Here is a 27,150-nt window from a genome sequence, read left to right as displayed (position 1 = left end):
TATCAGAGTGCGAGAGAGAGTGTGGGGGAGTATCAGAGTGCGAGAGAGAGTGTGGGGGAGTATCAGAGTGCGAGAGAGAGTGTGGGGGAGTATCAGAGTGCGAGAGAGAGTGTGGGGGAGTATCAGAGTGCGAGAGAGAGTGTGGGGGAGTATCAGAGTGCGAGAGAGAGTGTGGGGGAGTATCAGAGTGCGAGAGAGTGTGTGGGGGAGTATCAGAGTGCGAGAGAGTGTGTGGGGGAGTATCAGAGTGCGAGAGAGAGCGTGGGGGAGTATCAGAGTGCGAGAGAGAGCGTGGGGGAGTATCAGAGTGCGAGAGAGAGTATCAGAGTGCGAGAGAGAGCGTGGGGGAGTATCAGAGTGCGAGAGAGTGCGTGGGGGAGTATCAGAGTGCGAGAGAGAGTGTGGGGGAGTATCAGAGTGCGAGAGAGAGCGTGGGGGAGTATCAGAGTGCGAGAGAGAGCGTGGGGGAGTATCAGAGTGCGAGAGAGAGCGTGGGGGAGTATCAGAGTGCGAGAGAGAGTGTGGGGGAGTATCAGAGTGCGAGAGAGAGTGTGGGGGAGTATCAGAGTGCGAGAGAGAGTGTGGGGGAGTATCAGAGTGCGAGAGAGAGTGTGGGGGAGTATCAGAGTGCGAGAGAGAGTGTGGGGGAGTATCAGAGTGCGAGAGAGAGTGTGGGGGAGTATCAGAGTGCGAGAGAGAGTGTGGGGGAGTATCAGAGTGCGAGAGAGAGTGTGGGGGAGTATCAGAGTGCGAGAGAGAGTGTGGGGGAGTATCAGAGTGCGAGAGAGAGTGTGGGGGAGTATCAGAGTGCGAGAGAGAGTGTGGGGGAGTATCAGAGTGCGAGAGAGAGTGTGGGGGAGTATCAGAGTGCGAGAGAGAGTGTGGGGGAGTATCAGAGTGCGAGAGAGAGTGTGGGGGAGTATCAGAGTGCGAGAGAGTGTGTGGGGGAGTATCAGAGTGCGAGAGAGTGTGTGGGGGAGTATCAGAGTGCGAGAGAGAGCGTGGGGGAGTATCAGAGTGCGAGAGAGAGCGTGGGGGAGTATCAGAGTGCGAGAGAGAGTATCAGAGTGCGAGAGAGAGCGTGGGGGAGTATCAGAGTGCGAGAGAGTGCGTGGGGGAGTATCAGAGTGCGAGAGAGAGTGTGGGGGAGTATCAGAGTGCGAGAGAGAGCGTGGGGGAGTATCAGAGTGCGAGAGAGAGCGTGGGGGAGTATCAGAGTGCGAGAGAGAGCGTGGGGGAGTATCAGAGTGCGAGAGAGAGTGTGGGGGAGTATCAGAGTGCGAGAGAGAGTGTGGGGGAGTATCAGAGTGCGAGAGAGAGTGTGGGGGAGTATCAGAGTGCGAGAGAGAGTGTGGGGGAGTATCAGAGTGCGAGAGAGAGTGTGGGGGAGTATCAGAGTGCGAGAGAGAGTGTGGGGGAGTATCAGAGTGCGAGAGAGAGTGTGGGGGAGTATCAGAGTGCGAGAGAGAGTGTGGGGGAGTATCAGAGTGCGAGAGAGAGTGTGGGGGAGTATCAGAGTGCGAGAGAGAGTGTGGGGGAGTATCAGAGTGCGAGAGAGAGTGTGGGGGAGTATCAGAGTGCGAGAGAGAGTGTGGGGGAGTATCAGAGTGCGAGAGAGAGTGTGGGGGAGTATCAGAGTGCGAGAGAGAGTGTGGGGGAGTATCAGAGTGCGAGAGAGAGTGTGGGGGAGTATCAGAGTGCGAGAGAGAGTGTGGGGGAGTATCAGAGTGCGAGAGAGAGTGTGGGGGAGTATCAGAGTGCGAGAGAGAGTGTGGGGGAGTATCAGAGTGCGAGAGAGAGTGTGGGGGAGTATCAGAGTGCGAGAGAGAGTGTGGGGGAGTATCAGAGTGCGAGAGAGAGTGTGGGGGAGTATCAGAGTGCGAGAGAGAGTGTGGGGGAGTATCAGAGTGCGAGAGAGAGTGTGGGGGAGTATCAGAGTGCGAGAGAGAGTGTGGGGGAGTATCAGAGTGCGAGAGAGAGTGTGGGGGAGTATCAGAGTGCGAGAGAGAGTGTGGGGGAGTATCAGAGTGCGAGAGAGAGTGTGGGGGAGTATCAGAGTGCGAGAGAGAGTGTGGGGGAGTATCAGAGTGCGAGAGAGAGTGTGGGGGAGTATCAGAGTGCGAGAGAGAGTGTGGGGGAGTATCAGAGTGCGAGAGAGAGTGTGGGGGAGTATCAGAGTGCGAGAGAGAGTGTGGGGGAGTATCAGAGTGCGAGAGAGAGTGTGGGGGAGTATCAGAGTGCGAGAGAGAGTGTGGGGGAGTATCAGAGTGCGAGAGAGAGTGTGGGGGAGTATCAGAGTGCGAGAGAGAGTGTGGGGGAGTATCAGAGTGCGAGAGAGAGTGTGGGGGAGTATCAGAGTGCGAGAGAGAGTGTGGGGGAGTATCAGAGTGCGAGAGAGAGTGTGGGGGAGTATCAGAGTGCGAGAGAGAGTGTGGGGGAGTATCAGAGTGCGAGAGAGAGTGTGGGGGAGTATCAGAGTGCGAGAGAGAGTGTGGGGGAGTATCAGAGTGCGAGAGAGAGTGTGGGGGAGTATCAGAGTGCGAGAGAGAGTGTGGGGGAGTATCAGAGTGCGAGAGAGAGTGTGGGGGAGTATCAGAGTGCGAGAGAGAGTGTGGGGGAGTATCAGAGTGCGAGAGAGAGTGTGGGGGAGTATCAGAGTGCGAGAGAGAGTGTGGGGGAGTATCAGAGTGCGAGAGAGAGTGTGGGGGAGTATCAGAGTGCGAGAGAGAGTGTGGGGGAGTATCAGAGTGCGAGAGAGTGTGTGGGGGAGTATCAGAGTGAGTGTGTGTGGGGGAGTATCAGAGTGCGAGAGAGTGTGTGGGGGATTATCAGAGTGTGAGTGAGTATGGGGGAATGTCAGAGTTTATGAGAGAGAATATGGGGGAGCATCAGAGTGCGAGAGTATGGAGTGTCAGAGTATGAGAGAGTATGGGGCAGTGTGTGATAGACGTACAGTCCATGGACAGTTACTGTACAGTTACAGTGAGCTGAAAACTGAACTGAAGTCAAACTGTTTCTCACCTGCACCAGTTTCTCCAGAACGTTCCTGCAGGTCATTTTCTTATCAGCCAGGACGTCTTTCTGTTTCATCAACACACGATAACGACTGAAGAACTCCTGATAGGTCCACCTGTAACACACACACACACACAAAGATCTGTATCTACTTCATTTTCTGCTCTTGTCTCTAAATAAAAGTTGCTGATTTTTCTTTTCACCTGGATGGAAATCCTGCGGCGGAGATGCGGATCGTCTCGAGGACTCCACACGCCCTCAGCTGCTGCACCGCCCGCTTCGGGTCAAACCTGGAATTATTTAAACTAATCTTCATCATAATAACCATCATTAATGTGCCCAATCATAAATTCATGAATATTACATCACAATCATTTACTAATTTAGGAAGACTACACTTTTGCTCTTTAATGGCTTACAAATCACTTGAGGAGAATTAATAGATAAATACAAACAAAAACTAGAATTTGTAAGTACACAAACAAACAAACAAAAAGAATGACCATAGTACACAGTCTAATAGTTAGCAAAAACTACACATCTTCCAAACGACGCCAAATCATTTATATTTATGAAAATTAAGACCCATCCAGCATGAGCTCTGTTCCCGACCCATCTGCGAGTGAAGGGGTAAAGCTGCTTACGTGAAGGCGTATTTGTGGTCGTTGGGTTTGATGCAGCGGACGTAGTGCGGCGTCGTGGCGTTCAGCGTCTCCATCAGCAGCTGGAGAGAGTTCCGGAACTGCAGCGGACAACAAATAATAAAACACACGCCGTCCTGTTTATCACAAACTGATCGACAAACTTATTTTAAAAAATTATGAAACACAAGAGATGATAATCCCCTGAACAGAAACAGGAGTAAAAATTAATTAATTATTTAATTCAACATCAACTATTGTTGTCTCTTCAAGACCAAGACAGACATCGGCACATTCATTAGTATAAAGTTCCTTTTAAATAGAATTCAAAACATTAAATCTATTTTGACGAAAACCCTTTAAGTATGTAAGTGATGAAATAAAGCTCACTTATTCATGTTAAATCACTCACGTTTATATAAATTAGTGACTTAATTCTAGTAATTTTTTTTCCTCCGTGCTCTCACGGAAGGCAGTCGCATCTCTGCTCTCCTCTCCTTTTTTTTTCCTGCTTGTGCTCTTTGTTCGTCTCGTCTGCCTATACTTTTTTTTTTGAGAGACTCTCTCCGCATTGAATTTCTAAACTAAAAAAGCATGGATTCGATAAACTGGTCTCCTACGAAATTGACACAGTTTCTGGGTTTGGGGGAACCCACCTGTCCTGCCAGAACGTCTGTGGAGGACATTGAAGATATCTACCTATTCGGAACCATGATTACAGGAGTTTTGCTGATTGGATTAGGCATTGCCCTGGTATATCGAGGAAATCAGACAACGGTGACAGCTGTTCAAAGCCCCACAAAGCTGCCCGATATGATTGGTGGTGGACAAAGCTGTTGGCACTCGGCCTTGTGGACATTCAGAACTTTAACCACAAAATGGTTGTTATCTCGGAGCGGCTTTCAGCTTTGCAAGGAACACGTATTTCGGAGACCAAATGAAATTGAATTGAACAGAATGGATGAAATGGACAGATATGGATGAGTGGTGTGGACGTGTAAAGACTGCATCTGTTTGAAAGACTAAACAATCTATCTTATCGACATTCGGCTCCCTGAACAGCACTGGCCTTGATCAAGGCCATTGCTGGGGTAATATTTCCCCCAGAAGGTCACTGCTGGGAGACACTCTCGCTGCATTCCTTCCCCAATTTTCCGCGGTCGCCGTTTTTCACCCCCAGTGTGACAAGCGGGTGCGTGACCAGCGCCGTTTGCATGGCTGCAGGAGCGGACGGCTGCTTGCTTGCGCTGGGTTACCTCTACCTCCTCCCCTCCTACCCCTTCCCCCCTACCCCTGATTACCCCCTCCTTCCCCCCCCTCAAGTCCCATGTTTTAAAGTGTACTTGTGTTATTGTGTGCTTGTGCGGAGGTTTTTAAATGCTCCCACACTGTACTCCTGATAGGAGCATAGTGTGTGGGGGGGGGGGTGTTCTTTTTTCCTCATCTTTCCTTTTTTTCTTTTCTTTTTCTTTTATCCCCGTCTTCCTGTCCTGTTCCCCCTCTGTAAGGACAGGTTGATGGTCAATTTCACTGGTAACAGTGACAATAAACGATTCATTCATTCATTCATGTTGTTGTAAATGTTAATTAGATATAATAAATTGAGAATAAATTATTTATGATGACAAATTAAAAGTATAGTAAACAATACTGTGGATCTTTATAGTGCTGTATAAAACTGTTAATTTCAGACAATAATAATAATAATAATAAATTATTATTACTACTACGTGTCCCACCTGCAGGCCCACAGTCTTCTTGTGCTCCTTGCTGGCCTGGTCCGGTTTGCCCTTGTTGGGTTTGATGCTGAGGCGAGTGCGCCCCCCGGGGGCAGGACCACTTCCTGGAGGACTCGTCACTTTGTCCTCATCCTGGAAGAGCTCCACCAGCAGGTCAAACTGTTAAACACACCGACACTGAATGATGTTATAAAGATGTACAGTGTTGCAGTAAATACAGTCGCATCCAAACGTCTGAGTGCATCACTGAGAGGGAGGATCATCAACACTGACACACACACAAACTTATCTACAGATACAGTCCTGTGCAAAAGTCTTACCCAGGCTTGTAGCACTCGAGTCCGACTCATGCCCTAAATTTAAGAACTCGTGACTTGACTCGGACTCGTGCAGTAACTGCATTCGGACTCGTAAATTGGATCGAGGACTCGGATTTTTTTCTTTATTTTTTGTAACATGCCATAATAATTTGGCAGAAGATATTTATATCTACATTAAGTTTGTGCAAGAGAATGCACATTCACCTGTTCATACGTCATGTTCAGGAACAAACTAACGTTAACGGCGCTAAAATGCCTGGAGAGAACGCCGCTAGGATTGTCCGCTTTGCTTATACAGACTTCTCGTGCAGTGGGGAAAATGCACTGCTATGTGTCCCATATGTAGAAGAACTATCGAGGAGACGACGGGGACAACCTCGAACTTCAATCATCGTTTGGCAAGACTCCACCCAGAGAAGGAAGTGACACGCTATGTTCATTGCCCTGTTGATAGTGGGCGGGGCTTGCTGAGCAATGAACTAGCTAGTGTTCACCCTCTCTCATGTTCATTGCCCTGATGATAGTGGGCGGGGCTTAATTGCTGAGCGATGACCTAGCTAGTGTTAACCCTCTCTCATGTTCATTGCCCTGTTGATAGTGGGCGGGGCTTGCTGAGCGATGAACTAGCTAGGGTTCACCCTCTCTCATGTTATTTGCCCTGTTGATAGCGGGCGGGGCTTAATTGCTGAGCGATGAACTAGCTAGTGTTAACCCTCTCTCATGTTATTTGCCCTGTTGATAGTGGGCGGGGCTTAACTGCTGAGCGATGAACTAGCTAGTGTTAACCCTCTCTCATGTTCATTGCCCTGTTGATAGTGGGCGGGGCTTGCTGAGCGATGAACTAGCTAGTGTTAACCCTCTCTCATGTTATTTGCCCTGTTGATAGCGGGCGGGGCTTAATTGCTGAGCGATGAACTAGCTAGTGTTAACCCTCTCTCATGTTATTTGCCCTGTTGATAGTGGGCGGGGCTTGCTGAGTGATGAACAAGCTTTTTATCTGTAGCCTGTTAAGTAAAATGGGGCAGTCGAGCAGGAACGTTAGTCCGACACAGCAGCAGAGACGCTTTCACATAAAGGCAGCGACAGCCACCGTCACATGATATGGGTGGAGTCTTGTTCTCAGACTCGACTCGAAATTTTCTTTAAATGACTTGGACTTGAACACTGGGGACTCGAGACTGGACTCAGACTTGAGGTTTAGTGACTCGACTACAGCACTGGTTTAACCCCCCTCTTTTTTTCCATCCAAACTTTGTGATAGAGCTCTAGGTTACGACGTCTACATTATCGAGTCAAAACATTACAAAATCATTTTAGAGTCCAAACGCTGTTTTTTTTTCCAGTACAGAATTAAATGTTACAGGAAAAAAAAAAAGTTTGCATCTGAGCAGCATATTCCATAAGAGAGCACTTTTCAGATTAAAAAAGAAAACATAATGAAGGCTGCTGGGTTTTGGTGTAAAATGAAGAAGTGAGTGTGACAGTCAGAGTGTCCAGAAGAACTGCGGCTGGTTCTGGAAGACGCTCAGGAAAACCTACAGCTCATTTCCGCATCAAACTGACCTCACTGGACCTCAGACCCTTTTTTTTTTTTTTAAAACCAAAGTGTCGTCTCACACCAGATACTGACTGTTTCATTTATTATGGCTCACTGATTACGGTTTATAGTATTTTTTTAAATATTGAAAAATTTAGTTTCATTATTTTTTTAAGCTGTTTTTGGTCGGCAGCATTTCTTTACATGGTTCTCAGACTTTTACACAGAACTGTATGTACACATGTATACTCGTACTTTTTCCTGAGATGACACGAATGAACACATTCCATCCTTCCCTTGCTCAGGCGAACCTGCTCATGCACTCAGATTTCAGACGAACGGTTTAGCAGCGATTCAGCGAGCAGGAAAGCTTCAGCACTGTGGGCAGTGACGGAGGAAATAAAGCTGCAGGTCCCTCAGACCCTTTCATCACCAGACAACAAGCTCAGCACCATGCACAGAGACGAAACCTCACAGGACACGTATCCAACCAGAACACACACACACACACACACACTCCAGGGTTTCTGATAAAGCCAGAGGATAAAGACCTCACACTTCCCAAATGTTTACTCAGAAACGTAGTTCTATTTCTCTGAAGTGTTTATTTCCATCCTGTTTTTTGCAACGTGTGTGAGTATGAGGGAGCGTGAGGAAGTGAGAGAATATATGAGGAAAGATAGCGGAGTAAAAAGTGTATGAGGTGGTGTGAGAGAGAACATAAGCGTGTGTGAGGGAGAATAGGAGAGTGTGAGAGACTGAGGATATGCAAGAAAAGAGCATGCAGAAAGCGTGATGAGGATGAGGAGGCAGTATAAGAGGATGAATGAGTAATACAGGGATATAATGACGTAATGTTTGGGGTAGTTTAATGGCAGTTTGAGGTAAAGTCTGAGGTAATATTTAAGGTAGTTTAGAGGCACTCTGATATAAAGTCGAGGTAATGTTTGAGGATGTGTGTTGGAGGCATTATAAAGGCAGTGTGAGATAAAGTGTGAGGAAATTTAAGGGCAGTCTAAGGTCAAGTTTAAAGCAGTGTGTGAGGCAGCGTAAGGGACGTGGAAAGATAATGTTTGAGGTACTTGAGGGACAGTCTGATGTAGAGTTTGATGTAGGTAAAGTTTGAGGTAGTTTCGGGGGAGTGTGAGGTGAAGTTTAAGGTAGTGTGTGAGGCACTGTGAGGGACGTGACAGATAATGTTTGAGGGACAGTCTGATGTGTTTGAGGTAGGTAAAGTTTGAGGTAGTTTAGGGGGGAGTATGAGGTAAAGTTTAAGGCAGTGTGTGAGGCAGCATAAGGGAAGTGAAAGCTAATGTTTGAGGTACTTGAGGGACAGTCTGATGTAGAGTTTGATGTAGGTAAAGTTTGAGGTAGTTTAGGGGGAGTGTGAAGTGAAGTTTAAGGTAGTGTGTGAGGCACTGTGAGGGACATGACAGATAATGTTTGAGGTACAGTCTGATGTGTTTGAGGTAGGTAAAGTTTGAGGTAGTTTAGGGGGGAGTATGAGGTAAAGTTTAAGGCAGTGTGTGAGGCAGCATAAGGGAAGTGAAAGCTAATGTTTGACGTACTTGAGGGACAGTCTGATGTAGAGTTTGATGTAGGTAAAGTTTGAGGTAGTTTAGGGGGAGTGTGAGGTGAAGTTTAAGGTAGTGTGTGAGGCACTGTGAGGGACGTGACAGATAATGTTTGAGGTACAGTCTGATGTGTTTGAGGTAGGTAAAGTTTGAGGTAGTTTAGGGGGGAGTATGAGGTAAAGTTTAAGGCAGTGTGTGAGGCAGCGTAAGGGAAGTGAAAACTAATGTTTGAGGTACTTGAGGGACAGTCTGATGTGTTTGAGGTAGGTAAAGTTTGAGTTAGTTTTGAGGGGAGTATGAGGTAAAGTTTAAGGCAGTGTGTTAGGTAGTGTAAGGGAAGTGAAAGGTAATGTTTGAGGTACTTGAGGTCTGATGTAGTGTTTGAGGCAGTGTATGAGGTATTGTAAGGGCAGTGTGAGGTAAAGTTTGAGACAGTTTAGGGGGAGTGTGAGGCAAAGTTTAAGGCTGTATGTGAGGCAGTATAACAGCAGTCTGAGGTGATCTTTGAGGCAGTGTTTGAGGTAGGTCTGGTTAGATCAGATCCCATCAGCACTGCAGTTTTATAGACCTGCACGGCAGGAAATTTCTCCAGCGACTTCAACATGCTGAGGCAGCACTGCCTCGCCTCACTGTTTCACTCAAGTATACACACCCCTCACCTCACACACACAGGGTTTTGAGTCAGAAGGCAATTATCTCTGTTGCCAAATTCCCCCACGCCCACCTACATGTGCACGGGTGGGCACACACACACACACACACACACACACACACACACACACACACACACACACACACACACACACTCCATGTGCATGCACCCTGCTATTAGCAGCTCTGTGAACATGCAGTGAAGAGGAATCTAAAGTGAGGGTTAAACTGGAGATGGGATGATAGAGGAATGAAAAGAAAGAACACCACACTGTGTTTACCTTCTGCACAGGCACAGGTTGTCATGGTAACAGGACACATGGACAACACGTGATGGAAATCAGACACACACACACACACACAAAAAAAAAAGAGATGATGAAATACAGGAAATGCAGAAATTATTCACTACTGCAATTTAAAATAAAACAAACCACCAACAGGAGCAGCAGAAGATCACACACACACACACACACACACACACACACACACACACACACACACACACACACACACAGGCGTGAGGAAGGAGATCTTAAAGGGAGGAAATGTGTCACTGATGTCATTACTTGACTCACAGTCGAGCCCCAAATCCCACATTAACACCACGGACACAATTACTCTGAAGAAGCACGATTAATGAGAATAACGAGTTGTGAACTGACAGCAGGCTTTCACTAATCTCTCTAAACCCTGATAAACTCTTTACATCACCTCCATTCTGGTTTTAATTAATGCACGTTTAAACCATGTATATATTATTATAGATCCACACAGCTGCTCTATAAGTCATTATACAGTGACATTAGCACAGATCTACACCACGACTACAGTGAGGACGTGTGTGTCTCTGTGTACTGTTTATTTACAGTAGTTTAAGGTCACCATCAGCAGCGTGTGTTACGGTCCAGTGTTCCTTAAAGAACCGTTCACTACCCGAGTGAGCCAGTTACTGCAGCCAATGACATCAAACTCTCCGTTTCAAAATATCTGCAGCACATTTGCATTATATTATGTTAATGATAATATTTTTATTTTACTTTTCCGCAGAAAACAAACTAAACACACCTTGTGGAAAAAATACGTAAATCAGCGACACGTTTTGTAGCGCCCTCTGCTGGATATTCAGACCTCTAAGAGTTCAGGATTTTACACTGTTTGGAAATCGAAGATAAGGAATTACATTTAAAACCTAAACAGCTGAAACACAAACAAAAGTCTTCATGACTGACGCGTAAAGAAAAACTCTAAATTGTCAAAATTTTAAGGTAATTTGGGACGAGGCCGTAGGAAATAGGAGACGCGTAACGGGTCACTGATCGACTGGGTTTATTAAACACTGGGGCTTTTATAGTGTGTGTAAGCTGCGATTTCGGATGCGACCATTGTCAGGGAGCGATACTGAGATTCATACATGTTCTCGATGGGGGGTGGGGGGGTGGGGGACGACACACCTCTGTAGCGCCCTCTGTTGGTTTAAAGCCTGTACTCAAGCTTTCAAAATGAAAAACAAAAATTATAAAAAGTTAAAAATAAATGAAAAAAGGCCAAAATATGATCAGCTTTGGTGGGGGGGAAAAGGTGAAGTAAAACGTTGAACTTATTTGAAAAACTAAAGTGCAAGTTTAAAAAAAAAAATAATAATAATAATAATAATAATAAAAGTGCGCAATAGAGACATTAAATTTGCATAAATCCTATCCTGTCTGAAGAAAGCCGAGTGTTAATATGCAGAATTAAAAAAAGAATATAAAAAAGGCTGAATTTGTATCATTAGGCAATTATTTAACAAATTAATTATTTAACAAATTAATTATTTAACAAATTAATCAATCATTTATTTGATCATTACATTACTGAGTTAATTAAATTATAATATTTATATATTATTTAAAATACAATATTTGTTTCATTTCTTGACACCATGATGAAAAATAAATATCAGTCCATGCCATCAGTGTCTCTCTCTCACACACACACACACACACACACACACACACACACACACACACACTAATGAACACAAAATGAAGAAAATGCAGCAACTAAACTATTTATTTTTTCCTGAAGGTTAAAGATTAGGATCAGTCCCTAAAGCGGTGAGAATAATCACTTAATTTGAAGATCAGAAATAAATCCTATTAGTGCTACAGGAGTTCAGAACTGTGTTTGAACACCTCGCTCAGGTTCCGCTCTAAAGCCCTTTGGACACCGTGATCGTTTAATCTGCTGTAGAAATGAATTATTGTGAGCTTATGAGCTATTCTTGGTGTGTATCAAAACACACACACACACACCGCCCTCCACAATTATTGGCACCCCTCGTTAAGATATGTTCTTAGGTTTCTTTTATATATATATATATATATATATATATATATATATATATATATACACACACACACACCATATATATATATATATATATATATATATATATATATATATATATATATATATATATATATATATATACACACACCATATTTTATATATATATATATATATATATATATATATATATATATATATATATATATATACACACATACACACACACACACACACACACTAAGTAACTTTAAAAACGCACATTGATAAAGCTTGCTGAATTCGTGCTGAGTTTATCTCAAGAAGAAAAGAAATATATCACAATGGAAAAATAACTTCGTTCCGCCCGAATAAGTTCCAAATCTGTGCTCAAATTAGAATTTAAGGGAGTTGTACTCAATAACGTACAATATGACTCGGGTAGTCAATGACATGGGCAGGCTTTCATTTTCAAACAAATTTTGCATACACTGGACACACACAATCTTGCCTATAAATCCCCGGGGGAAATGATGGGAAAATTGTCATTATTGAAGATGCCACGCCTAAGCCAAAATCAACGTGAACAGGCCATCGGGATGTCGCGTGCCGGAAGTACACAGACAGAGGTCGCCCGGCACTTCGGTGTTCATCACTCGACCATTTCCCGTTTGAGTCAGCGTTACAGACAGACAGGGAGCACCAGGGATCGTCCACGCCCTGGTCAGCCTCGAGTCACGACGCCAGTTCAGGATCAGCACATCAGGCTAGCTCACCTCCGTGACAGATTCCTGACCCCCTCAGTCACTGCTGCTGAGACCCCTGGACGACACAGACCCAGAATCTCCAGCATGACGGTCCGAACATGGACCAACTGTCACTTTGAATTTTTTTATTGTGAATTAATTCTTGAGTTTGACAATAAATGTCCTTTATCGATGTTTCAAGATGTGTGTGCATTACATACAATATCATACATTTCAAATATACAGTATGCATGGATCTAAAGTGATATCGTGTTGAATTCCATTGTGCGTTTTTAAAGTTACTTAGTAAATATATTTAAAAGGTGTCATTCCATGACAAACTGTTTAATACTGGTTCTTTTTGAAATAACATGGGTCACTCCGAGTTGCATATGCATGCTGCACATGAAAATGTTCTTCTACCCCATTCCCTGTATCAGCCTATGAAAGAAAACAGATGGAAAAACGAGCGAATCAGAAAAAACCCTACGAACTTGCGTCACTTCAAAAATTAGTAGTCATGACCTCGCCCATAACCCACTGGAGGGAGCGTCACAGTGCTGTTAGCCAATCAGAAGCGATATGTTTACATGTCATGAATATTAATGAGTAAGAGCTGAAATCCTGTCGTTCTGTCCCCACCCGCTCCTCCACCAAACTAGAACAGCCTGAAACAGGAGAACCACAGCATGTTTTTCACCAAAACCGGCTCACAGGGCGTTCATTCACACGAGAGCCCACCGCACAATTAATGAAAAAACGATGCAATGAGACCTTTAATAATACAGGACAACAATGCAAAAAAGAGAGAAAAATCCAACCTTTAATTCAAGTGCATTTATTAATGTGGGATTTTTTTCCCACTGAAGAAATAATTATTTTACATGAAATCATGTGTGCCACAATTATTGGCACCCCTGATGTTAATCCTTTGTACAACCCCCTTTTGCCAACAAGACAGCACTTAATCTTCTCCTATAACATTTCACAAGATGGGAGAATACAGAGAGATCTTCGACCATTCCTCTTTACACAATCTCTCTAAATCATCCAGAGTCCTGGGTCCTCTCCGATGCACTCTCCTCTTCAGCTCACCCCACAGGTTTTCTTGAGGTCTGGGGACTGAGATGGCCATGGGAGGAGCTTGATTTTGTGTCTGGTGAACCATTTTTGTGTAGATTTGGCCTCATGTTTAGGGTCGTTATCTTGCTGAAAGACCCAGTGACAACCCGTCTTCAGCTTTCGGGCAGAGGCCACCAGATTTTGATTTAAAATGTCCTGGTATTTCAAAGAGTTCATGATGCCATGCACCCTAACAAGGTTCCTGGGGCCTTTGGAAGAGAAACAGACCTGCAGCATCACCGATCCTCCCCCATACTTCACAGTGGGCATGAGGTGCTTTTCTGCATACTCATCTTTTGTGATGTATTAGAGTGTTTGTTGCCAAAAAGCTCTATCTTGGTCTCATCTGACCAAAGCACACGGTCCCAGTTGAAGTCCCAGTACCACTTAGCGAACTCCAGATGTTTATGCTTGTAAGTGAGAAAAGGCTTTTTCCGTGCATGCCTCCCAAACAGCTTGTTGGCATGTAGATAGCGCCTGATGGTTGTTATGGAGACTTTGTGACCCCCAAGATGCTCCTCTTTGATTTCAATTCTCTAACAGTGAGCTTTGGAGAACCTTTTACCTCTGACTGTAGATACGGGCCGGTGTAGGCGAGTAGCTATTTTCTTGTAGTCATTGCCTGACTTATGAAGGTCGACACACATCTGCCTGACTTGAATGGTGTGTTCTCTCATCTTTCCCATGTTGAAGAGTGGATAAGAGAAATAGACCTTTGTGTCGCATCATATTTATACCCCAGGGAAACAGGATGTGATGAATTACTAATTAAAGGTTCCTAGATACTCTGATCAACTTTATAAACTACAGTAGAAATGACAGAAATGCTTCAGTTACATTTATTTTCTAGGAATTGTTATGGGTGCCAAGAATTGTGGAACAGGTGATTTTATGAAAAATAATTATATCTTATGCCGCTTTTCCACTACAAACGCGGCTGAGCCGGGCTGAGCTGTGCCGTGCTGAGTCGAGCTGAGCGGGGCTGTTGGAGTTGCATTTCGACTACAACCGCGCTGAACCGTGCTGGCTGGAAGTGGGTGGACACATTGGGTGGAGTTAGCGAAAGTGGGTGGACGTCACGTGATGTCGTTAAGCAGCGCAAACAGTGACATCAGTGATCTTTTAAGCGGTAGTCTCACGACCCGGATAGTAAACAATAAACATGGAGGACATGGAGTCGTTAGTGTTGCTGGTCTTGGTGCTGTGGCTTGTTGTCACCGACAACGCGGACAGATACTGGCAAGAGCGTATAGATGAGGCGAGGCACATAAGGCTTCAGAAATTCTCGTAATTCGTAATTATTCTCCTTCCGGGTTTGCGGTGTTTACAGATCCCAGCGTGCTCGCGGGGCGTGTGTGGGCATGTGAGGACACTCCTCCTCACCAATCAGTGCACAGGGGAGTGTCTCCTCACGCCCCCAGCCTCACTCGGCACGGCTTGGCTCGCTTCAGCCCCACTCCAAAACGGTGCGAGTTTTAGGGGCTAAGCAGGGCTGAAGCGAGCCGAGTCGTGCTGTTCTTTGGTAGTCGAAACGCGAGCCGTGTCGGGCTGAAGTGAGCTGAAGTGAGCTGAAAAAGGGTAGTGGAAAAGGGCCATTAGTAGGCCTGGCACGGTATACGTATTCGTACTGAACCGTCACGGTACAGGGGTCACGGTTCGGTGCGCACATTTTCACGGAGAATACACACGGTACAGAAGTTTAATACTGATCTGAACGCAGATCTGTTAATTCGCAAGAGTTTCCTTCAGGACACATTTAACCACTGCCACCTGCAAGCTCTGATTGGTCCATAGACAAACTCCACCTTCAAATACAAACTCTGCTCTGTGGGAAGGTACCGCTGTTAGGTTCGTTGTTGTTGCAAGAGAGGGCTAACAATGGCGAGTGGCGAAGAGCTAGAAGACCCACCATCATCATTTAAGTCAGTGGTGTGGGATAACTTCGGGTTCCCCGTGAGTTATAACAGCAATGGAGAGCGAGTGGTTGACAAAACAAAGACGGTCTGCCGTCGTTGTTCGACATCTGTTCATTACGTGAGTGGGAACACTTCAAACATGTTAACACATATCCGGCGACACCACCCAGACATCCCCATCACCGGGACGAGACGGAAGAAAAGTGTCCAATTACGTCTCCCAAATCTCTTACAACTAGCCTGGCTAACGCGACTTCAAAACTCTCGTGTTGCGTCATGCTTAGGATGGGCGGGCCCAGGCTATCTTACAACAGCCCCTTGACACAAATACATGCAGAGCAAAAAAAAAAAAATTACCGAAGCAATTGGAATTTACATCGCATCCGCTATGCGCCCATATTCCACTGTAGAAGAGGCGGGATTCAAATATTTATTACATGTGGTCGAACCTCGCTACACTCCTCCATCCCGCAGCCATGTAAGAGAATCAGTAGTGCCAGCCTTATACAACAGAACGAGACAAATTGTGGAACAGGGGTTAAAAGCTGCCCATTCTATTGCGCTCACCACGGATTCATGGACTTCTCGGGCGTGAGGGATTAAAGAGGATGATAGTGTGCTGCGCTCATACTTATACTTGTGTTCACTGAGCTACGTGAATGTAAAAAAGTGTTTAGGCACTCGTGCGTATTGTATGTTAAAGTACCCAAAAAGGTCATGTGTTGCACTGATGCACCCATCAATATATGACTATTCATGTATATGAATATATGACAATTCAATGTGGTGCTATCTCAGCTGGGGATTTAAACAATAAAAAGCTGCCTTTGAGGATAGCCTTTTGGTTACGGTTTTTTTTTTCCCTGCACTGTACTGAAAATGTACCGAACCGTAGGGTCAGAACCGAGGTACGTACTGAACCGTGAGTTTTGTGTACCGTGCCACTCCTATTTCTTAGTCAGGGATTTTTTTTTTAAATTCACTTGGGTTAAAGGTTACATTTTTCTACAATTTTCAGTGTGAGATTATGCTTCTGCAATCAAAATTGAATTTATTTTAAGGCTTTTAACACAATTTATCCAGGGGTGCCAATAATTGTAGAGGGCGCTGTATACACATGAAAATCTGGTTTATATCTGGAGGTTTCTCTGACTGATATCACAGCTGTTTATTTTTTTCCTCTTTACACCACAGCGCTGTGGAATTCTGCACTCTGATTGGTCAGAAGGTGTTGATTAGTTTTCTATCACAGCAGCTCTGACAGTAGTGCAGGTTTATATTAATGCTCTAATACGTTATGGTTTCTATAGCAACGGCTCATTAACAGGGACTCGTACAGCAGACGCTCCACTGATGAACTGATTAAAAACCTCTGGATGTAAATCATCGAATGCAACTATAAATTCTATAAATTAATTAAAAAAAAAAAAGTGTGACATCATGAAATCATTTTGGGACGTGCTGTTCTGGGAAAATAATCAACTCCAGGGTGCTTACAGTAACTCCGTTTCATCACTCATTATTTTCCTGTAACATCACAGCACAGTAGTGTATTCCTCACGTATCTACTCCAAAATTTTAGCTAGATAGCTGTGCGTGAGAAAGTATTGGCACTGTGCATGCCATCCCGAGTGCAGTGACTGTAATCAGACACCAGGGGGCGCCACTGTCTGAGCTCAAAACACACTGGGGTCAAATCACCACAGACAGAACTCACACTTTTCCAGAAATTTCTCTCCGAGCTCCTTCTGGGAGATTTTCCTATTACACACACACTGCATAAATGTTTCCTGTTAGCTGCTGAATAGAGCTTTATGACGACTGTGTGTGTGTGTGTGTGTGTGTGTGTGTGTGTGTGTGTGTGTGTGTGTGTGTGTGGTGACTCACACCCTCCCTGAGCCATTCGTTCATCCACTAGCTAAACAGTCTCACTTAGCCACTAATTTAAACCTTAAGTGACGTGTCTAACAGGAAGTGTGGATGTGATTTGGGACGAGGCCCTGATGACTCCGTGTGAATGAAAGTGATTTGGGACAGGACCCCAGATCATATTTTCCATAACCAACGGAGCAGCAGCTTGTAATGACCCTGTACATGCTGCGATTTGGAACACAGCCCTGGTAAGGAGCCCGTCAGTCTTTAAGCTGTGATTTGGAACACAGCCCTGGGTCATATGGAACAGATCCAGTGATTTTAAACATTAGATGAAGTGTGTATGTGGTGATTTGGGATGGGACCCTGAACAACACAGTCGTATCAGTTAAGTGATTTAAGACCCCATTATTTAGAGCTTGATAATGTTGGTAATCTGGGACAAGGCCCTGCTCGTGAGCGTGACCTCAGTAACCAGTCTCACTGAAAGTGTGTGTGCAGGCTGTGATGTCCATCATAACCTTGGTAACGAGTGTGTTCTTTCAGACATAACCTTGATAATGTGGGCAATTTGGAACGAGGCCCTTGTAATGTAAGAACCTGCAAAATCAGTGTAAAAGCTGTGATCAGGAATAAATATAAAATACATGATGACACTGTAGGATTTGGGACGAGGCCTCAAGGTGAGTATGATTTAAGAGAAAGTCCCGTTCGGGAGAAAGACTGAGATAAAGTGTGATTTGGGACAGGGCCACCACAGTATGATACTTAACCACTGATTTTAGGGAAGATGGAGAGTACAGATGCTCTTGGAGATTAGACGATTTGGGACAAAACCATGAATACAAGTGTGTTTTGGGACAAAGCCATTATAATGTGCCATCGAGGCAGTGAAGTGCGAGATGCTGTGATTTGGGACAAAGCCTTGGAGGCGTGAAGCAGGATCCTGTGAATATGACAGTAAGATTAAAGTGATGTAGATGACGGTGGATATTACAGTACAGGAAGTGTGCATGAGTTGGTTTGAGGTGAGGTCCAGGTACCCAGTGAGATCTGAGACGAGGCACAATTCAAGGCTCTGACTGGGCTGATGAGTGGAGGAGGGAGGGAGGGAGGGAGTGTAACATAGCAGTGACGGAGAAACACTGACCTTACTGGACTTCAGGACATTAATCTGCTCTTCATTCACTGTGTCCTTGTTTTTCTCCAAAAATCCCTCACACTGATACTCCACCTGGGGGGGGGGGGGGGGGGGGGGGATGAAAGACAGCACGAGAGAGAGAGAGAGAGAGAGAGAGAGAGCACAAGAGAGGAGGAGGAGGTAGAGAGAGAGGGCACGAGAGAGGGGGAGGAGGTAGAGAGAGAGAGCGGGCACGAGAGAGGGGGAGGAGGTAGAGAGAGGGGGAGGAGGTAGAGAGAGGGAGGTAGAGAGAGAGGGAGGGAGGGGTAGAGAGAGAGGGAGGAGAGAGAGAGAGAGAGAAAGAGAGGGAGGGAGGGAGGGGATAGAGAGAGGGAGAGAGTGTGAGGGGGAGGAGGTAGAGAAAGAGTGCAGGGAGGAGGTAGAGAGAGAGAGAGCGCGAGCACAAGAGAGGGGGAGGAGGTAGAGAGAGAGAGCACAAGAGAGGGCACGAGAGAGGAGGAGGAGGTAGAGAGAGAGGGCACGAGAGAGGGGGAGGAGGTAGAGAGAGAGGGCACGAGAGAGGGGGAGGAGGTAGAGAGAGAGAGGGCACGAAAGAGGGGGAGGAGGTAGAGAGAGGGAGAGGAGGTAGAGAGAGAGGGAGGGAGGGGAGAGAGAGAGAGAGAGAGAGAGAGAGAGAGGGAGGGAGGGGATAGAGAGAGGGAGAGAGTGTGAGGGGGAGGAGGTAGAGAGAGGGAGAGAAAGAGTGCAGGGAGGAGGTAGAGAGAGAGAGAGAGCGAGCACAAGAGAGGGGGAGGAGGTAGAGAGAGAGAGCACAAGAGAGGGCACGAGAGAGGAGGAGGAGGTAGAGAGAGAGAGAGGGCACGAGAGAGGGGGAGGAGGTAGAGAGAGAGGGCACGAGAGAGGGGGAGGAGGTAGAGAGAGAGAGGGCACGAAAGAGGGGGAGGAGGTAGAGAGAGGGAGAGGAGGTAGAGAGAGAGGGAGGGAGGGGAGAGAGAGAGAGAGAGAGAGAGAGAGGGAGGGAGGGGATAGAGAGAGGGAGAGAGTGTGAGGGGGAGGAGGTAGAGAGAGGGAGAGAAAGAGTGCAGGGAGGAGGTAGAGAGAGAGAGAGAGAGAGAGAGAGCGAGCACAAGAGAGGGGGAGGAGGTAGAGAGAGAGAGCACAAGAGAGGGCACGAGAGAGGAGGAGGAGGTAGAGAGAGAGAGAGGGCACGAGAGAGGGGGAGGAGGTAGAGAGAGAGAGAGGGCACGAGAGAGGGGGAGGAGGTAGAGAGAGAGGGCACGAGAGAGGGGGAGGAGGTAGAGAGAGGGAGAGTGTGTGTGCGGGGAGGAGGTAGAGAGAGAGAGAGCACATGAGGGAGGGAGAGGGAGGGGAGGAGGAGGTAGAGGGAGGGAGAGAGAGAGAGAGAGAACACGCAAGGGAGGGAGAGAGGGAGGGAGGGGAGGAGGAGGTAGAGAGAGCACGCGAGGGAGGGAGAGAGAGGGAGGGGAGGAGGAGGTAGAGAGAGGGAGAGAGAGAGAGAGAGAGAGCACGCGAGGGAGGGAGAGAGAGGGAGGAGAGGAGGAGGTAGAGAGAGGGAGACAGAGAGGAAGGGGAGGAAGAGGTATAGAAAGCGTGTGAGCGAGAGGGAGGGAGAGAGCGAGGGGGGGAGGGGGAAGCAGAAACATGAGTCTGATGCTAAATTTGGAGTGAACAGTGAGAAATAGAGCTGCAACACACACCAACGCTCATCACACTTAACAGGTGTGTGTGTGTGTGTGTGTGTGTGTGTGTGTGTGTGTGTGTGTGTGTGTGTGTGTGAGAGAGCGTGTGTGTGTGTGTGAGCGTGCGCGTGTGTGTACCTTGTCTGCAAAGTGCTGAATGATGAAGGCTTTATTGGAGAGCCGCGGTTTCTCGAAAAGTGCACACGTCTTCAGATGAGTGTTATAGAGCTTCTGAGCCCACGAGTCATCTGAACCCTTCGGCATCTACACACACACACACACACACACACACACACACACACACACACACACACACGAACGAGGAGAAAAGGGCAGAGACTGATGAAGAATAAGAGTGTGTGTGTTTGGGACAATTGAGGATGACGGAAGGGAAAAGAGAAACAAGAAATATAGAAATATTCTGAGAAACAAAGTCACAGAGGAAAAAGAATCTAAGCGAGAGAAGGAAAGGGAGAGGAGAGGAAGAAAGAAAGGAGAGAGAAGGAAAGGGAGAGGAGAGGAAGAAAGAAAGGAGAGAGAAGGAAAGGGAAAGGAGAGGAAGAAAGAAAGGAGAGAGAAGGAAAGGGAGAGGAGAGGAAGAAAGAAAGGAGAGAGAAGGAAAGGGAAAGGAGAGGAAGAAAGAAAGGAGAGAGAAGGAAAGGGAGAGGAGAGGAAGAAAGAAAGGAGAGAGAAGGAAAGGGAGAGGAGAGGAAGAAAGAAAGGATAAAGAAGGGAAACAGGAGAAAGAATTCAGGAGGAAATGAAAAGCAGAAATGGAGAGAAGAGGACTGAGAGTAAAACACTGAAGGCATGGCTCTGTGTTTAGGTAAATGTTCAGTCAGTACAGACTTGTGGGCGGGGTTTAAACAGGAAGTAGGACGTACCCTGCACTCCTCGTCCAGAAGGTCGAGCACGCCCATCTTCGCCTCGATCAGATTAATGCACGGCTGATTATCGTAGAAATCAATCAGCGTCCAGGGAATCTGCTCCTTCATGTACTCCTCCTGCTCCAGCTTAAACACGTGCTGCACACACACACACCACGCAGAGAGACAGGTGTTAATACACACACACACACACCACGCAGAGAGACAGGTGTTAATACACACACACACACACACACACACACACCACGCAGAGAGACAGGTGTTAATACACACACACACACACACACACACACACACACACACACACACACACCACGCAGAGAGACAGGTGTTAATACACACACACCACGCAGAGAGACAGATGTTAATACACACAAACACACCCACCATGCAGAGAGACAGGTGTTAATACACACTCGTGTACACACACACAAAATGCAGAGAGACAGGTGTTAATATACACACACCACGCAGAGAGACATGTTAATACACACACACACACACACACAGAGACAGGTGTTAATACACACACACACAGAGACAGGTGTTAATACACACACACACACACACACACACACACACACACACAGACAGGTGTTAATACACACACACAGACAGGTGTTAATACACACACACAGACAGGTGTTAATACACACACACACAGACAGGTGTTAATACACACACACACAGACAGGTGTTAATACACACACACACAGACAGAGACAGGTGTTAATACACACACAGAGACAGGTGTTAACACACACACACACACACACACACACACAGGTGTTAATACACACACACACACACACAGGTGTTAATACACACACACACAGAGAGACAGGTGTTAATACACACACACACAGACAGGTGTTAATACACACACACACAGACAGGTGTTAATACACACACACACAGACAGAGAGACAGGTGTTAATACACACACACACACAGACAGGTGTTAATACACACACACAGACAGGTGTTAATACACACACACACAGACACGTGTTAATACACACACACACAGACAGGTGTTAATACACACACACACAGACAGGTGTTAATACACACACACACAGACAGGTGTTAATACACACACACACAGACAGGTGTTAATACACACACACAGACAGGTGTTAATACACACACACACAGACAGGTGTTAATACACACACACACAGACAGGTGTTAATACACACACACACACACACACACACACACACACACAGGTGTTAATACACACACACACACACACACACACACACAGGTGTTAATACACACACACACAGACAGGTGTTAATACACACACACACAGACAGAGACAGGTGTTAATACACACACAGAGACAGGTGTTAATACACACACAGAGACAGGTGTTAACACACACACACACACACACACACACACACACACACACACACACACACACAGGTGTTAATACACACACACACAGAGAGACAGGTGTTAATACACACACACACAGACAGGTGTTAATACACACACACACAGACAGGTGTTAATACACACACACACACAGAGAGACAGGTGTTAATACACACACACACACAGACAGGTGTTAATACACACACACACAGACAGGTGTTAATACACACACACACAGACAGGTGTTAATACACACACACACAGACAGGTGTTAATACACACACACACAGACAGGTGTTAATACACACACACACAGACAGGTGTTAATACACACACACACACACACACACACACACACACAGGTGTTAATACACACACACACACACACACACACACACACACACAGAGACAGGTGTTAATACGCACACACAGACACACACACCATGCAGAGAGACAGGTGATGATAAATCCTCACAAACACAGATACACTCTCAAATCACTCAGAGACCGGTGTTAATAAATACAAACACTCCCACTCATAACACACTCAGGAACACCACACGGAGAGGAGTGCTCATAAATACAAACACTCCCACTCATAACACACTCAGGAACACCACACGGAGAGGAGTGCTCATAAATACAAACACTCCCACTCATAACACACTCAGGAACACCACACGGAGAGGAGTGCTCATAAATACAAACACTCCCACTCATAACACACTCAGGAACACCACACGGAGAGGAGTGCTCATAAATACAAACACTCCCACTCATAACACACTCAGGAACACCACACGGAGAGGAGTGCTCATAAATACAAACACTCCCACTCATAACACACTCAGGAACACCACACGGAGAGGAGTGCTCATAAATACAAACACTCCCACTCATAACACACTCAGGAACACCACACGGAGAGGAGTGCTCATAAATACAAACACACTCAGAAAATACTCACAACACAATACTCACAAACGCAAATATTCAAACACAGATACTCTCAGAAAATACTCAAATATTAAAATATTACTCAGGAATACGCATGAACATCACTAAATACAAATGCTCACAAATAGGCCCAAATACTCAGGAAAGAAAAAATACTCTCTCTCAGACAACCAATACTCATCAATACTAAAACAATCCTCAGAAACACTCTCAAAAATTAATCGATATAAACACCGAGAAATACTCGGGAATACAAAAAAATTCACAAATACACAAACTATACTTGGACATGCTCACGAATACGCCCAAATACTCAGAAACACAAATATCCACAGCTCGAAAAATACTCACAAATACCGAAAACAATCCTAAAAGTACACCCAACACTAATAAACACACATATTGAGAAATGCTCTGCAGTGCTCAGAGCGTGAGGCGTGTGCGGGACGGAGAGAAACAGGAAGCTCACCATGTTGAACTGCTGCTGGAGTTTCTCATTAGCGTAGTTTATACAGAACTGTTCAAAACTGTTGATCTCGAAGGTCTCAAACCTGAAAAAAGACTTTTATTTTAAATTACAGCACGTATAATATGAGCCTTTATTATTTCAATATTATTAATTGAGGTTGCTGCACACAGTCCGAGCTGAAAACTCGTGTCTGAGCTGAGAATAACCGTGTGTGTGTTAAATCATGTCTCTACACACCCATAGATGTCGAGGACGCCGATGAACGAGTGCTGTTTGACGGACGAGTGCAGTGCCTTGTTGACGTGCTCGACGATCCAGCTGAACAGTTTGGCGTAGATGTGTTTGGCCAGAGCTTCTCTCGAGTTCATGGCCTGCACTCGGGGAACTGGCTTGATGTACGTCTCAGACGCCGTCTTCAGCTTCTTATGGCACAGCCAGTGAGACATGTCCTGATAAGCCACGCCCAGCAGATCACAGAACGCACTCAGGTGACTATTATTGGACTGGAAAGGGGGAGGGGCCAGAGGAAGACCAAATCAAAAGGCAAGATTATGACATCATATCTCTCAACACCATTATTCAAATATCTTTAGTGTTTGTGTGTGTGTGTATATACACACTCACCGGTATGATGCTGCTGTCTGCATCTCTGTCCTTCACCTCCACGTTGCCCAGGTGTAAGATGGCCGCCAGGACCTGGAACAGCCCCATCTGATACGACTCATTAACACCTGAGAACAACAACACATGACTATTACAGAACACTACATACTATATTACACACACACACACACACACACACACACACACACACACACACACGCAACTACTAACAATGTTACACACTATACTACACACATTAGTATTACAATATAATCCCAACAAAGCTAGACACCACACACACACCACTATTACATTATTCTCGTAACAACTCTACACACCATTACACAAAACTATGGAAACATTGTACACTACACACATTAATATTACACTATACTAACAACGCTACACACCATACTACACACCAAACACACTATACCACTCACACACTATTACACTATACCACACGCTATATTATACACCAAACACACTATACTACTCACACAACACTATTACACTATACACCAAACGCACTACACTACTACACTATACTACAGACAATGCTACACACCAAACACACTATACCACTCACACACTATTACACTATACCACACGCTATATTATACACCAAACACACTATACTACTCACAAACACTATTACACTATACACCAAACGCACTACACTACTACACTATACTACAGACAATGCTACACACCAAACACACTATACCACTCACACACTATTACACTATACCACAAAAAACGCCACACACTACACTATACACCAAACACACTATACTACTCACACACTATTACACTATACCACAAACAACGCCACACACATTATACACCAAACACACTATACTACCCACACAACACTATTACACTATACACCAAACGCACTACACTACTACACTATACTACAGACAATGCTACACACCAAACACACTATACCACTCACACACTATTACACTATACCACAAACAACGCCACACACTACATTATACACCAAACACACTATACTACTCACACAACACTATTGCACTATACTACACACTATACACCAAACACACTACACTACAACATTATACTACAGATAACGCTACACATCATACTACACACCAAACACACAACACTACTACACTATACTACAGACAACGCTACACTATACACCAAACACACTACACTACAACATTATACTACAGATAACGCTACACATCATACTACACACCAAACACACAACACTACTACACTATACTACAGACAACGCTACACATCATACTACACACCAAACACACAACACTACTACACTATACTACAGACAACACTACACTATACACCAAACACACTACACTACGCACACAACACTATTACACTATACTACAGACAACGCTACACACTACACTATACACCAAACACACTACACTACCCACACAACACTATTACACTATACTACAGACAACGCTACACTATACACCAAACACACTACACTACGCACACAACACTATTACACTATACTACAGACAACGCTACACACTACACACCAAACACACTACACTACCCACACAACACTATTACACTATACTACAGACAACGCTACACACTACACTATACACCAAACACACTACACTACCCACACAACACTATTACACTATACTACAGACAACGCTACACACTACACTATACACCAAACACACTACACTACCCACACAACACTATTACACTATACTACAGACAACACTACACTATACACCAAACACACTACCCACACAACACTATTAAACTATACACCAAACGCACTACACTACTACACTATACTGCAGACAATGCTACACACCAAACACACTATACCACTCACACACTATTACACTATACCACAAACAACGCCACACACTACATTATACACCAAACACACTATACTACTCACACAACACTATTGCACTATACTACACACTATACACCAAACACACTACACTACAACATTATACTACAGACAACGCTACACATCATACTACACACCAAACACACAACACTACTACACTATACTACAGATAACACTACACTATACACCAAACACACTACACTACCCACACAACACTATTACACTATACTACAGACAACGCTACACTATGCACCAAATGTATTATACTACCCACACAACACTATTACACTATACTACAGACAACACTACACACTACACTATACACCAAACACACTACACTACCCACACAACACTATTACACTATACTACAGACAACGCTACACTATGCACCAAATGTATTATACTACCCACACAACACTATTACACTATACTACAGACAACACTACACACTACACTATACACCAAACACACTACACTACCCACACAACACTATACTACAGACAAAGCTACACTATACACCAAACACACTACACTACCCACACAACACTATTACACTATACTACAGACAACGCTACACTATGCACCAAATGTATTATACTACCCACACAACACTATTACACTATACTACAGACAACACTACACACTACACTATACACCAAACACACTACACTACCCACACAACACT

General features: G+C 45.2%; 1 protein-coding gene across 6 annotated transcripts in view; it reads right to left on the bottom strand.

Annotated features, from left to right (window-relative positions):
* Positions 1 to 27,150, bottom strand: part of myo5aa (myosin VAa) — a 155,711-nt gene that overhangs the window by 46,626 nt on the left and 81,935 nt on the right. For all 6 annotated transcript variants that reach the window (XM_060924221.1, XM_060924225.1, XM_060924220.1 and 3 more), the window contains 10 exons: positions 24,608 to 24,714; positions 24,221 to 24,486; positions 23,984 to 24,065; positions 21,169 to 21,309; positions 20,423 to 20,548; positions 18,594 to 18,677; positions 5,396 to 5,554; positions 3,660 to 3,757; positions 3,219 to 3,305; positions 3,022 to 3,130 (listed from right to left, as the gene is read on the bottom strand). In XM_060924221.1, coding sequence (XP_060780204.1) covers positions 3,022 to 3,130; positions 3,219 to 3,305; positions 3,660 to 3,757; positions 5,396 to 5,554; positions 18,594 to 18,677; positions 20,423 to 20,548; positions 21,169 to 21,309; positions 23,984 to 24,065; positions 24,221 to 24,486; positions 24,608 to 24,714 — 1,259 coding nt within the window. The remainder of the gene's footprint in view (positions 1 to 3,021; positions 3,131 to 3,218; positions 3,306 to 3,659; positions 3,758 to 5,395; positions 5,555 to 18,593; positions 18,678 to 20,422; positions 20,549 to 21,168; positions 21,310 to 23,983; positions 24,066 to 24,220; positions 24,487 to 24,607; positions 24,715 to 27,150) is intronic.

The sequence above is a fragment of the Neoarius graeffei genome, chromosome 6 (genome assembly GCF_027579695.1).
Source record: "Neoarius graeffei isolate fNeoGra1 chromosome 6, fNeoGra1.pri, whole genome shotgun sequence".
Taxonomy (NCBI): domain Eukaryota; kingdom Metazoa; phylum Chordata; class Actinopteri; order Siluriformes; family Ariidae; genus Neoarius; species Neoarius graeffei.
Note: the sequence above shows the minus strand (reverse complement) of the source record. Positions and strands in the feature narration are given on the sequence as shown.